At 40.4% G+C, this 15,041-nt stretch overlaps 1 protein-coding gene across 1 annotated transcript in view; it reads left to right on the top strand.

Moving 5' to 3' along the window:
* The window catches only part of CEP128 (centrosomal protein 128), a 441,360-nt gene that overhangs the window by 343,113 nt on the left and 83,206 nt on the right, over positions 1–15,041 (top strand). The window contains exon 19 of the mRNA XM_077819212.1: positions 11,771–11,820. Within this exon, the coding sequence (XP_077675338.1) occupies positions 11,771–11,820 (50 nt within the window). The remainder of the gene's footprint in view (positions 1–11,770; positions 11,821–15,041) is intronic.

Genomic DNA, 15,041 nt, shown 5'->3' with positions numbered 1-15,041 from the left:
GGGTCCGGTTAAAAACGGTTACACACATGGAACAGGAAAACTGACTATGAGAAGGGGGAAAGGTATGACTCATTCTCTTGCTGGGAGTTGAACTTAACAGATCATAAGGACTGGACTCCCCAAGAAACAGGGAAGCAGGAATATTAAGACAACTGTTGAAGGTACCACACCACTTTCTCTGGTTCAAAGACTCTGGCTGTTTCATTTGTGTTTTAAAAACCTAGCTATAGGAAGCCAAATTTCCCCTCCAAATATGAGGCTTCTGGAATCCTAATTCTTTTCTTGATTGTCTTTTCAAAGGCCCTCACTTTCTGTTCAGACTCTTTGCATAGAAGAGACCATTTTCACTTGCATTGGCTGTCTGAGGAAGAGCTGATTACTTCCATGGACTGTTAGGGGACTGGTCATGGTTATTTATTACTTGTGCCACTGACTTCAGTCAGGTTTTGTGGAATTTCTGATTGTTCTAAATGAATTCTCCATGACTATGTCAGACTGCTGGCCATGAATGAGTTAAACCTAGTAAAAGGTAATAAGAGGAGGTTCTATAAATACGTTAGGAATAATGCATTATATGCAAACAGAATAAAGTCCAGGCCAGTAATATATATGTTTGATGCTTCAGTAGGACCAATTTTACAAAGCTGAAAACCATTATTAGCCAAATCAGCTCGGAGAAAAAAATTAATCAGAAAAATTTGAATGATAATTGAGAATCATTTAACACCTTACTAGATGTTCCAAAAAAAGCCATAATTGAGGGGGGAAAGTCATACTGGTTTAAAAAACTGACTAGGTTTAGAGAGGAGAAGGCAGCTGTTTTTACTTGTATACACACACATGCACACAAATAGAAGAAAGCAGAAATTGATGATAATGAATATAAATCAGATTTGTGGAAAATTGATAAGGGAAGCAAAGGCATATGAGGAGAAATCTCTGGTCAGAGAAGTTAAGGACAATAAGGAGCAGGTTTTTACATTGTATTGGGTCAGGAGGAGGAGTAGATTCCAGACAATGGAATTGATCCATTACTCAATGGAAGAGTAAAATTATCAATAATAATGCAGATAAAGCAGAAGCTTTCAATAAATATTTGTTCTATATTAGACAGCAAACCTCTCCAGATGCTGTTATAATTCAGCCACCAGCATACAGAGCTAAATTGCATGAATGCTCTTTAAGCCACTCCTGAACCATACACAGGGAAACACGAGCAAATCCCCCCAGCCTTGCATCCCAGAAATGTACCGTCTTATACCGCTCAAGACCGCCTCTTGAACAATGCAAGCTCATTAATTAGTTTGCCACTTTGTCAAAGGATAGTGGATATGCACCAGCTTTTGTAATCTAAACAGGTTACCCACGCACTTAGACAAACTCACTTAGTTAAGATAAAACATTAAAATAAGTTTATTAACTACAGAAAGATAGATTTTAAGTGATTATAAGTGGTAGGCATATAGGACAAAGATGGTTACAAAAGAAATAAAAGTAAAAATGCAGTCTAAATTCTAAACTTTATCAGACTAAGCAAGATTTGAATCAGTTTTTCTCACTGTAATAGATGTTACAGGCAACTGACAGTTCTTAATACACAGTCTAAATTTCCTTCTCAGCCTGGGACCAATCTCCTCAGTTCAAGTCTTTGTCTTCCCAGCATTCTTGTTGCCTTCAGCATAGGTGAGGGAGCCGAGAGGTGGTCTGATGATGCTGCCGTCCCTTGTTTTATACTCTCAGTTCATGTCCCAGGAAAGATACTGGCCCAAATATGTTCTGGCGAGGCTTGCTGAGTCACAGAGTTAAGGAATTTCCATTGTGTGGTGCTTGTGCAATTGTCTCTTATTGAACTGTATATCCCTTATTTACAGTTCCCCCACTGGTCAATGACTTGTGACGGTTGCTTAACACCCATTTGGGTGTGGGTCATCACCTTTGTTGTCACTGGAGAGCTAGCAGTGGGCATCTCCCAAATTCACAACACATTTCAATAACAACCTTATAGCAAAATCTCGTAACTTCATACACAATAATGATATATATATATTTTGACAGAACATTGAGTTTCATATAGTATCTTAAACCTGGCATGCTTTGTATGAAATATTGCAACCATATGATGAATTTGGGGATTACAGGGTACTAGTTTGAGGTTCAGAGTGTCACACATATGTTTATGGAAAATAGATCCTCTCAAACTAACGTGATATGTTATTGATGAGATGAAAAGTGTGGTTGATAAAGGTAACAGTGTTGATGTAATATACTTAGGGTCTGTTTACACTGCAATAAAAAACCCACAGCACTGAGTGTCAGAGCCCAGGTCAGCCTACTCTGGCTTGTGGGTCCTGGGCTGCGGGGCTTAAAAATTGCAGTGTAGATGTTTGGGCTTGGGCTGCAGCCCGGGATCAGAAACTCCATGATGGTGAAGAATCTCAGAGCCCTGTCTCCAGCCCAAGCCCAGTGTCTACACCGCTATTTTTAGTCCTGGAGCCTGAGCCAGTTGACTCAGCCTCTGAGACTTGCTGCCGCAGGTCTTTTTTGGAGTGTATACATACCCTTAGATATCTGTAAAGCATTTGACTTGGTACTGCATGACATTCTGATTATAAAATCTAGAATGATAAAAAAGGCACACATTAAATGGATTAAAAACTGGCTAATGGATAGGTCTCAGAATGTAATTGTAAATGGGGAATCGTCGTAGAACATGTGTTTTTAGTGGGGTCCCACAGGCATTGGTTCTTGGCTCTGTGCTATTTGACATTGTTATCAGTAACCTGGAAGAAAACACAAAATCCTCACTGGTAAAGTTTGCAGATGACACAAAAATTGGGGGAGTGATAAATAATGAAGAGGACAGGTCACTAGTAAAGAGCAATCTGGATCACTTGGTAAACTGGGTGCAAGCAAACAATATGCATTTTATTATGGCTAAATGTAAATGTATACATTTAGGAGCAAAAAATGTAGGCCATGCTTATGGGAGGGGAACCCCTATTCTACAAATCAGTAACTTTGAAAAAGATTTGGATGTGGTGGTGGATAATCAGTTAAACAAATATCACATTGTGCCCAAAAGAGCTAAAGCAATTTTTGGATGCGTAAACAGGGGAATCTCCAGGAGGAGTAGAGAGGTTACTTTATCACTATAGCTGGCACTGGTTCAACTGTGGCCAGAATACTGCATCCAGTTCAGGTGCCCACAATTCAAGAAGGCTGTTGATAGATTGGAGAGGGTTTAAAAAAGAGCCACAAGAATGATTAAAGGATTAGAAAACATGCCATACAGTGATAGACTCAAAGAACCAAATCTATTTAGCTTAACAAAGAGAAGGTTAAGGGGAGCCTTGATTAAGTTCTATGACTATCTACATGGAGAACAAATATTTAATAATGTGCTCTTCAATCTAGCAGAAAAAGTTCTAACACCGTCCATTTATAACACAATCCAGCGTTGAAGCAAGACAAATTCAGGCTAGAAATAAGGTGCAGTTTTTTAATGGTAAGGGTAATTAACCATTGGAACAATTTATCAATTATTGTAGTGAATTTTCCATCACTAGTAATTTTTAAATCATGATTGGATGTTTATTCTAAAAAATATGCTCTAGGAATTATTTTGGGGACGTTTTATGACGTGTGTTACACAGGAGGTCAGTCTAGATGATCACAATGGTCCCTTCTAGCCTTGGAATCTATGAATCTATAAATGAGAGAAAGATGAAGGCAAGTGTAGGTTCACTACTTAAGGGGGAATGAGAGCTAATAACAGATGATATTAAGAAGGCTGAGGTGTTTAATGCCTTCATTTTAATACCTTTAATTTTGTTGGTCTCAGTCTTCACTAAAAAGTTTTTTTTAACTAGCTACTTAACACAATTAAATTAGCAAGGGGGGAGGAACAGGTTAAAGAATATTTAAATAAATTAGATGTATTCAAGTTGGCAGGTCCCGATGAAATTCACCCTCGGGTATATAAGGAATTAGCTGAAGCAATTTTGAAACTGTTAGCAATTATCTCTGAGAACTCATGGAGGATGGGTGAGCTCCCAGAGGACTGAAGAAGGGCAAACATAGTACCTATCTTTAAAAAGGAGAATAAAGAGAACCCAGGGAATTATAGACCCATTAGCCTAATTTTGATACCTGGAAAGATACTGGAACAAATTATTAAACAATCAGTTTGTAACCACCTAGAGGATAATCAGGTAATAAGTAATATCAGTATGGATTGGTCAAGAACAAATCATGCCATACCAACCTAATTTCCTTTTTTGACTGGGTTACGGGCCTAGTAAATAGGGTGGAAGCTGTAAACATTATATAGTTTGATTTTATTAAGACTTTGATACCATCCCACATGACATTCTCTTAAGCAAATTAGGGAAATATGGTCAAGATGAAATTACTATAAGGTGGGTGCACAACTGGTTGAAAAAATATATTTAAGGAGTCATCATCAATGGTTCCCTGTCAAACTGGGAGGACGTATATTTTAAGATCATAGAATCATAGAATATCAGGGTTGGAAGGGACCTCAGGAGGTCATCTAGTCCAACCCCCTGCTCAAAGCAGGACCAATCCCCAATTAAATCATCCCAGCCAGGGCTTTGTCAAGCCTGACCTTAAAAACTTCTAAGGAAGGAGATTCTACCACCTCCCTAGGTAACGCATTCCAGTGTTTTACCACCCTCTTAGTGAAAAAGTTTTTCCTAATATCCAACTTAAACCTCTCCCACTGCAACTTGAGACCATTACTCCTTGTCCTGTCCTCTTCTACCACTGAGAATAGTCTAGAACCATCCTCTCTGGAACCACCTCTCAGGTAGTTGAAAGCAGCTATCAAATCCCCCCTCATTCTTCTCTTCCGCAGACTAATCAATCCCAGTTCCCTCAGCCTCTCCTCATAACTCATGTGTTCCAGACCCCTAATCATTTTTGTTGCCCTTCGCTGGACTCTCTCCAATTTCTCCACATCCTTCTTGTAGTGTGGGGCCCAAAACTGGACACAGTACTCCAGATGAGGCCTCACCAATGTCGAATAGAGGGGAACGATCACGTCCCTCGATCTGCTCGCTATGCCCCTACTTATACATCCCAAAATGCCATTGGCCTTCTTGGCAACAAGGGCACACTGCTGACTCATATCCAGCTTCTCGTCCACTGTCACCCCTAGGTCCTTTTCCGCAGAACTGCTGCCTAGCCATTCGGTCCCTAGTCTGTAGCTGTGCGTTAGGTTCTTCCGTCCTAAGTGCAGGACCCTGCACTTATCCTTATTGAACCTCATCAGATTTCTTTTGGCCCATCCTCCAATTTGTCTAGGTCTCTCTGTATCCTATCCCTGCCCTCCAGCATATCTACCACTCCTCCTAGTTTAGTATCATCCACAAATTTGCTGAGAGTGCAATTCACACCATCCTCCAGATCATTTATGAAGATAGTGAACAAAACCGGCCCCAGGACCGACCCCTGGGGCACTCCACTCGACACCTGCTGCCAACTAGACATGGAGCCATTGATCACTACCCGTTGAGCTCGACAATCTAGCCAACTTTCTACCCACCTTATAGTGCATTCATCCAGCTCATACTTCTTTAACTTGCTGACAAGAATACTGTGGGAGACCATGTCAAAAGCTTTGCTAAAGTCAAGAAACAATACGTCCACTGCTTTCCCTTCATCCACAGAACCAGTAATCTCATCATAGAAGGCGATTAGATTAGTCAGGCGTGACCTTCCCTTGGTGAATCCATGCTGACTGTTCCTGATCACTTTCCTCTCATGTAAGTGCTTCAGGATTGATTCTTTGAGGACCTGCTCCATGATTTTTCCGGGGACTGAGGTGAGGCTGACTGGCCTGTAGTTCCCAGGATCCTCCTCCTTCCCTTTTTTAAAGATTGGCACTACATTAGCCTTTTTCCAGTCATCTGGGACTTCCCCCGTTCGCCACGAGTTTTCAAAAGTAATGGCCAATGGCTCTGCAATCACAGCCGCCAATCCTTTAACACTCTCGGTTGCAACTCGCCTGGCCCCATGGACTTGTGCACATCCAGCTTTTCTAAATAGTCCCTAACCACCTCTTTCTCCACCTGGGCTGGCCATCTACTCCTCATGTTGTGATGCCCAGCGCAGCAGTCTGGGAGCTGACCTTGTTAGTGAAGACAGAGGCAAAAAAAGCATTGAGTACATTATCTTTTTCCACATCCTCTGTCACTAGGTTGCTTCCCTCATTCAGTAAGGGGCCCACACTTTCCTTGGCTTTCTTCTTGTTGCCAACATACCTGAAGAAACCCTTCTTGTTACTCTTGACATCTCTTGCTAGCTGCAGCTTCAGGTGCGATTTGGCCCTCCTGATTTCATTCCTACATGCCCGAGCAATATTTTTATACTCTTCCCTGGTCATATGTCCAACCTTCCACTTCTTGTAAGCTGCTTTTTTATGTCTAAGATCCGCTAGGATTTCACCGTTAAGCCAAGCTGGTCGCCTGCCCTATTTACTATTCTTTCGACTCATCGGGATGGTTTGTCCCTGTAACCTCAACAGGGATTCCTTGAAATACAGCCAGCTCTCCTGGACTCCTTTCCCCTTCATGTTAGTCCCCCAGGGGATCCTACCCATCCGTTCCCTGAGGAAGTCGAAGTCTGCTTTTCTGAAGTCCAGGGTCCGTATCCTGCTGCTTACCTTTCTTCCCTGTGTCAGAATCCTGAACTCAACCAACTCATGGTCACTGCCTCCCAGATTCCCATCCACTTTTGCTTCCCCCACTAATTCTTCCCGGTTTGTGAGCAGCAGGTCAAGAAAAGCTCCCCCCCTAGTTGGCTCCTCTAGCACTTGCACCAGGAAATTGTCCCCTACGCTTTCCAAAAACTTCTTGGATTGTCTATGCACCGCTGTATTGCTCTCCCAGCAGATATCAGGAAAATTAAAGTCACCCATGAGAACCAGGGCATGCGATCTAGTAGCTTCTGCGAGTTGCCGGAAGAAAGCCTTATCCACCTCATCCCCCTGGTCCGGTGGTCTATAGCAGACTCCCACCACTACATCACTCTTGTTGCTCACACTTCTAAACTTAATCCAGAGACACTCAGATTTTTCTGCAGTTTCATACGGAGCTCTGAGCAGTCATACTGCTCCCTTACATACAGTGCTACTCCCCCACCTTTTCTGCCCTGTCTGTCCTTCCTGAACAGTTTATAACCATCTAGATCCTGCAGGGGTCTGTCCTGGGTCTGGTACTATTCAATATTTTCATTAATGATGTGGATAATGCAGAGGAGAGTATGCATATAAAATTTGTGGATGGAGTTGCAAGCACTTTGGTGGATAGGTTTAGAATTCAAAATGACAGATTGGAGAAATGGTCTGAAATCAACAAAAATTCATTAAATCAAGGGCAAAGTACTACACTCAGGAAGAAAAAATCAAATGCACAAAAAAATGGATCATAACTGGCTAGGCAGTAGTACTGCTGAAAAAGATCTGGGGTCATAGCAGATCACAAATTAAAAATAAGTCGTCAGTATGATGCAGCTGCAAAAAAGGCTAATATCATTCTGGGACATATTAACAGGAGTGTCATATGTAAGCCAGGAGGTAATTGTTCTGCTCCACTTGTCACTGGTGAGATCTTAGCTGGATTCCTGTCTCCATTTTTGGGCACCACACTTGAAGAACGGTATGGACAAACTGGAGAGCACCCAGAGGAGAGAAACAAAAATGATAAAAGATTTAGAAAACTTGATCTATAAGCTAAGGTTAAAAAAACTGGTCATGTTTAATTTTGAAAACATAAGACTGAGGGAGGACCTGTTAAGCGCGGTTATAAAGAGGACTGTGATTGTTCTGCAATATCCACTGAAGGTAGGAGAAGTAAAGAGTGTAACTTGCACCAAAGGAGATTTTGGTTAGATGTTAGGGAAAACTCTCTAAATATAAGAATGGTTAAGCACTGAAATAGGCTTCCAAGAGAGTTTGTGGAATCCCTGTCATTGGGTGTTTTCAAGAACAGATTAGATAAACACCCACCAGGGATGGTCTTGATATACTTAGTCCTGCCTCCATGCAGGGGGCTGGGCTAGATGATCTCTTGAGGGCCCTTCCAGCCCTATGTTTCTATGTTTCTCCAAGGGTCTAAGCAAGGAAACTCCCAGAGGAAAATATTCTTTAAGTCTTTAGACCCTTGTTTGTTTAGGTGGAAGAGGGTATCACCAGAGCACCACTGCGGTCTGCCTTTTCTTGGCTAACACAATAGCCATGCTGCTCTAAATTATGGAGGAGACAAAAATAACCCAAGAATATGGGGTGGTGAAAAAGTGGAATAAAACCACCTTTGCCCTTCACTTCTTTTCCTGCACCAAGTAGGATGTTAAATAGAGCCCTTGGCTTTGTCTCTGTCTGGAGTTATTACCAAAGTGTTGCAGCCTATGTCAGGATTGGATGGCTTGAATCTAGTTTTCCACATACTTGCTTTTATAGGAATGATTTGGGTGTTTGTTTCTTGAATGGCCTTTTTCTTAAGAAAGCTTGGATTAGCAGGTTGTATAGGAACGAGTAGAAGGACTGCTACTAAAACCATTGGTATTTTGGTAAAATACCTCAAGACTGTCATTAGGACAAAAGAGAAGGCTTTTTGCTGGAAGAGTCCCTTGTAATAGTAGAAGCATACCTACTGCTAGTGATGCTCCGGTATGGGTATGTTGAGAGAGACTTGCTATTATGGGTTTTAGAGATTCCATCTGAAATCTTGCCTTCGTGTGTATTTTCTGAATGATGTTAGTCCTGTCCGATTTTCTCATCCCTTTTTTGATTTTGGACAGCAACTGTCTCTGTGGTGTTATCAGAAACCCCATCTGAACTGTCTGAAGCACCCCATCGATACCAGAAATTCCTCTCCCTCTCCTCTAGTGTGACCCTTTCCCTAAAGGTTGTCCTCCCAGAGTCATGCAGTGGTTTGATTGTTCTTTGATTGGTCTGGAATACTACTCTCTGTCCCTTCTTCTGCAGAATCTATTTCATCAGGCCATCCCAAGGGGGTAATCATGGTTTTGGGTTGGAGGTGAGTGATGGCCACCAAAAAGTTTTCTGTTCCAAGAAGGCTTTTTCCACGTCTCTTTGTGTTCAGTGTAACAGTAGTATATAGCAAGGACAAATTACTGTTATACTCATTCTCTCCTGGATTGTGATTCCTCGTAACTCTCAAGAAACAGTGGCAAAGGGGGAAATTGAGAAACTTTTACTATGTGTAACACTAAATACTGTGGACTGAGTAAGAAAAATAAGAGTACCAAGAAAAGAAGGAAAGCTCTTTTGCATACAGGAAAAATAATTAAAATAGCTCTCACTATGGATGCTTTTGGTTCCTTGTTGCCCAGTGAACTATGTGCAATTGTATGAAGCTCTAAGCACATAAACTCCACCCCATACTGGAAACCTACTGACCGATAGACTTACCTACATGTCTACAACCTCATTTGCTCCAATCCCTCAGACAGAGACAAATACCTACAAAGTCTCTATCAAGCATTCTTAAAATTACAATACCCACCTGCTGAAGTGAAAAAACAGATTGACAGAGCCAGAAGAGTACCCAGAAGTCACCTACTACAGGACAGGCCCAACAAAGAAAATAACAGAATGCCACTAGCCATCACCTTCAGCCCCCAACTAAAACCTCTCCAGCACATCATCAAAGATCTACAACCTATCCTGAAAAAGATCCCTCACTCTCACAGATCTTGGGAGACAGACCAGTTCTTGCTTACAGACAGCCCCCCAACCTGAATCAAATACTCTCCAGCAACCACACACCACACAACAAAAACACTAACCCAGGAATCTATCCTTGCAACAAAGCCCAATGCCAACTCTGTCCACACATTTATTCAAGTGACACCATCATAGGACCTAATCACATTAGCCACGCCATCAGGGGTTCATTCACCTGCACATCTACCAAAGTGATATATGCCATCACATGCCAGCAATGCCCCTCTGCCATGTACATTGCCAAACTGGACAGTCTCTATGCAAAAGAATAAATGGACACAAATCTGACATCCGGAATCATAACATTCAAAAACTGGTAGAAGAACAATTCAACCTCTGTGGCCACTCAGTAAAAGATTTAAGGGTGACAATTTTGCAACAGAAAAGCTTCAAAAACGGACTCCAACGAGAAACTGCTGAGTTTGAATTAATATGCAAACTAGATACCGTTAACTTGGGTTTGAAGAGAGACTGGGAGTGGCTGGGTCATTACACATATTGAATCTATTTCCCCATGTTAAGTATCCTCACACCTTCTTGTCAACTGTCTAAATGGGTCATCTTGATTATCACTACGAAAGTTTTTTTTCTCCTGCTGATAAAAGCTCATCTTAATTAATTAGCCTGTTACTCCACCTTTTCGTGTTCTCTGTATGTGTATATATATATATATATATAATCTTCTTACTATATGTTCCATTCTGTGTATCCGATGAAGTGGTCTGTAGCCCATGAAAGCTTACGCTCAAATAAATTTGTTAGTCTCTAAGGTGCCACAAGTACTCCTGTTCTTTTTGCTGATACAGACTAACATGGCTGCTACTCCGAAAATTGTATGAATGGACTCTTTCTCCCACTAAGTCTGCATAGGTGCTTTTGGAGATCTGACAATCCACTGCTCTTTCCCTGAGCGGTATCACGGGGGAGCTGTGCATCTTGAGACTCCATTCGTACTTTCCCACAAAGCTATTGTGGCAGTTGAAGTTCTCTCAAACTAACGTATTTTCTCATCCCAGCATATTGGAGCACAACTATCTCTGACTTTGTTGGGATACTCTTTCTGTTTGATGCCAGACTCTGAACTGAGATTTTTGTCAGTTACAGTAGTTAGAAAGAAAAATGTGTTAGAATAGTCAATTCTGTTTTTCTTGAGGACTTTGTGAGGTCACCTGTCAAGCTTTCCCAGATAGAACTGTGAACATCACACACTATATCCTGAGTTTAATTGTATTCCCAGAGTATGTGAGTGAAACCAAGAGTAGTGCAACTCATGTGACAAATCCTATATGGAGCTGCAATTGGCAAGTGCACAACAACATGAACTGTCGAGTATATTTTGGTGGTTGTTACATAAGTGAAAATATCAAAATGTAAGGTGTCATGGTGCATAGACTGCAAGAGAGTGAGTTCTCCTCTGGTGAGTACTTTTCCTGTCAGGCGCTGATCTTTCAGGGAGATTGCCATTTGCATGATCAAATGTTTTTTTCACTCCCTCCTGGTGAAAGGTGATAATTATTGTGACTGTGATTAAGACTGCACTTCTATTAATAAGTGTCCTTTTCTTCAAGGGGTTGTAACTTGGCCATAAAAATTTACTCCAGAGTGAATGATGACATGTAATTGAATGTCTTTGATCTCTTTCCTATTTTTAATCAGTTTTCAGAAAAGATCTCTTTGGTCGTTTCTGATACAAGTGTTAAAATAAAGAAAAATTAGAAGTAAATATATCTTTTTGTCTGAATTAAACTCTACCCCATTCAGTGGCTTTCTGAGTCAAATTGCCTTCTTATATATAGTTTTTAATCACTTCAGCAGCCCATGCTTGGCAGCATTCTTATCAGTGACACATTTCTGTTTCACAGGGCACATTTTTATGACATTTCATACAAAAACTTGACATCTTTATTACAGGTTTTCTTTATCAGGCGCTAACATTTCGAGTTGAGCTTAATAACAAGTAACTCAGTTCTCATTGCTTTGTGTTTTGTGTCTTTCTTACAGATCTGCTGGAGAAGACTCACAGGAGAGAGGAAGAAATGAGAGCTCTACAGGTATATCTACTAATTAGACTGAAGAAGCTTTATTTTTTGGTAACCTTCCTCCTTAATGTCTTTCTCCTAAATCCACATAGAGGAAACCCACAGCCACACAGTGACTGCTCACCAGTAAGACCACGCTGCTGCGTTGCTTCCGGCCAGCCAATAGCTAGACTGATAATAAAGCAGACTTAACTGGCTAGCAGTCTTCCATCTGGTGGTTGTACTTCCGGCTGTCTATTCTATTCATGATACTATAGCCACCAGTGAGATTCAACCCAATTACTCTTGTGTTCTGTAGGTGGCAAATGCAGTTCATCAGCAAAACAAGTGCTTTCCCTTTGGAGTGAGCCAAGCTGTACTGAATTTGTCTCAGTTGGCAGTTGCTCTGTTATATTATATGTTTGGCCCCTCTCCATGTGGGCACATATATAAGGACAATGCAAGTGCCGGGGGAAATGTATGAAAGCACTTCTCAATTTTCTTTGCCAGGAAAGCAAATTCCATTATTTAGAAAAGTTCCTTGAAAGACCAGATGTTTCAGAAGAAAATTATAGAGCTATGCACACATATGTGATGTAATATGTATATATGTGTGTATGTATTTTTGTGTTTTTACTCTAGTTCATTAGGTTGATTCATTTTCTTGGAATATATTTGTTTTTCCCATAACACTGAGTAAAATCTCAAATTTAGGTACAATTCTCATCCCAGCTAGCTTTGGAAATCTCCATGTGGCTACTGCATGTGTGTGTGTGTTCTGGCAGCAATTTCCAATGAAATGTCCATTCAAATAAATGAAGCATTGGAGTGTGCCAGGTATGGTTGAATTTCCTATGGCAAACCCTTGCTAGATGTACAGAATTTAGTATGTCATCCAGCAGTGAAGTGGTTAACTTTATTAGCACTTAGTGGTTTACATTAGTCTTCAAAGCTCACATTTTTTAACCTTAGACCCAGCACTGGAATACTATTGAAGCATACTGTAACAGTCACAGAAGGCATGCATTCCTTTGAACTCAAAAGGAATAGGAAGGCAAGAAATAAACTAGTATGGCTAAATGGTGAGGTTCGAGAGGTTTATTCAAGCAAAGCTGGTGTCTTTCAGAAAATAAAAATCAAACCCATATGAAAACATTTGAGAGGAGCAAAAAGTACAGCAGGCAACATGTAGTATGGAAGTTAAAGGGCTAAAATAAAACGTGAAAAGCAAATAGTCATAAATATAAAAAACAAATAAGACATAATTAACTATGTCAGAAACAGGAATATTGTGAAAGAAGCTCTAGGTCTGTTGCATTAAAAGGTAGTAAAAGGAGCAATAAAGAAGAATAGGGCTATTGTGGAGAAGCTAAAGACTTCTCTGCATAAATTTTTCCCACGGGGTAGTTAAGATATCTACTCTTTTTGGATTGCAAAGATGAGGTACAGTCAGAGGTTGAGAAGTCAAAAGTAGTAGTACAGAACCAAATTGTTAAATTAAGCAACAAGGTACCAGGCCCATATAGTACACCCAAGAGTTCTGAAGGATTTATGAATTAAGTGTCTGAACTCCAAAATTATCCTTTGACTCTTGAGCTTTACTAAGTTCTATACTTTTGTTGTTAACTTTATTCAGTGGCTCACAGTAAACAGGATACTACCAGTGCTGGTCCTTTTCAGATTTTGTGACAGGTACACTAGCCTCTCCACGTTTTACCTTGATGCCAAGCTACTGTGCTGTGCCTTCATGATTCTCCTGCCCACTTATTTTTCATTTTCATTTTCTTGGACTGCAGTAGATACTCCAAACCATAGTGTCTTTTGAACAAGTCAAGTTCCATTGTGCGTAGGAGAATGCACAGTTAAAAGGGAGGTTTTGGACAATAAAGCCAAGATCTTTAGAAGGTAGTATTTTTATTGATAAACTGGAACAGTTGCCTGAAGAGATTGGGAAACACTAAAAATGTAAAATAATAATAAATTGTAACAACACATGTCAGGGTGTCTTTAAAACACAACCGTACAATTATTAAACTCTTCATTGCAGCTTGGCATTCTTGTTCATTTTTTGTGTCATTAGTTTTATCCCCGGTGTTTTGTTTCTTGCATCTACAATAGTTGTCTATTCTCTTTAGTAGTGTTATTGTTTTTAAATTTAAATGTTTTGTAAAGTATCATAGTTCCATTTGCTTAAGGGTTTATGAACTAATCAAACAGCTAAATCCCTTCTCCAACCCACTTCAGATCAACTGGGGCATTGAAAAAATGACTTGAGGGGAGCATTTCCTAATTCAGCATAGCAGCATGAGTGCAAATGGACCCTGGGAGTTGCTTTTCCTTTTCAGACAGATCAAGGCAATGAAAACTTCCTACAGAATCTTGCAGTCTGAGTGCATGTCTGATCTTGATTTACAATATTTATCTTTGCAAAGTCAGTGCCTGGGAAGCACTGCTGAGGGGTCATAGTGCTGCCTAATTGTTAAAGAAGCCAAGCCATTGGTGGTACTCAGCAGTTGTTTACTAAATGTCTGGAAAAATCTATTCATGTTTAAAAAAGGTTTGTTAATCCTTTGTGCTGGTGGAGATCTTTGTTCTAACTTTATTTGATATAGCAACATGACTTTTTAAAATGCATATTTTTCCCATAAACATACAACAAAATAGAAATGTACAAAAAGAGCAGGTTAGACAAAGCACTTTGTGTTGTGAAAACAATTTTCCTCCTCTTCCTTTTCCTCCTGGGCTAGAATCCAACCTCTAATGTCAGGCTCGGCCCATACTACCGGGATTTTTTTATCCACTCTGAACAATTTATTCATGTAGAGACCATAGAGAATTAACCATTAATTACATATAGGAAGGCCACCATGGATTTCTCAGAATTCAGGTTCTAGTTTCCAGCCCTCAGTCTAGCTTTGTAGCTTCATTTGCAGGAATTGGCATGTTACATTAAATTATTACTGAGCCAGGCAAGATAACAAGGTGTCCTGTGCTTTAAAAAAAAAAAAAAGAAAGAAAGAAACATGCATTCCTAGTAGCTGACTGATAATGAAGTTATAAAGCCTCGGTTTTTTCACCTTGCTATAAAAATGAAGACCATAAGCTCTAGGGATGGAGCAAATATTGAGATAAACTAGCTGACTGAGATCATGAGACTATTATTTTATCCCCACTAGTATAGAGAGTGGAAGTATTGCAGATGCAATGGTCTTAATTTTTTGAGAGACCGACACAAGCCCAGGCTGTTCTCATCA

Source organism: Eretmochelys imbricata, chromosome 6, assembly GCF_965152235.1.
Source record: "Eretmochelys imbricata isolate rEreImb1 chromosome 6, rEreImb1.hap1, whole genome shotgun sequence".
Lineage (NCBI taxonomy): Eukaryota > Metazoa > Chordata > Testudines > Cheloniidae > Eretmochelys > Eretmochelys imbricata.
This window is presented reverse-complemented; position numbering and strand designations above follow the sequence as displayed.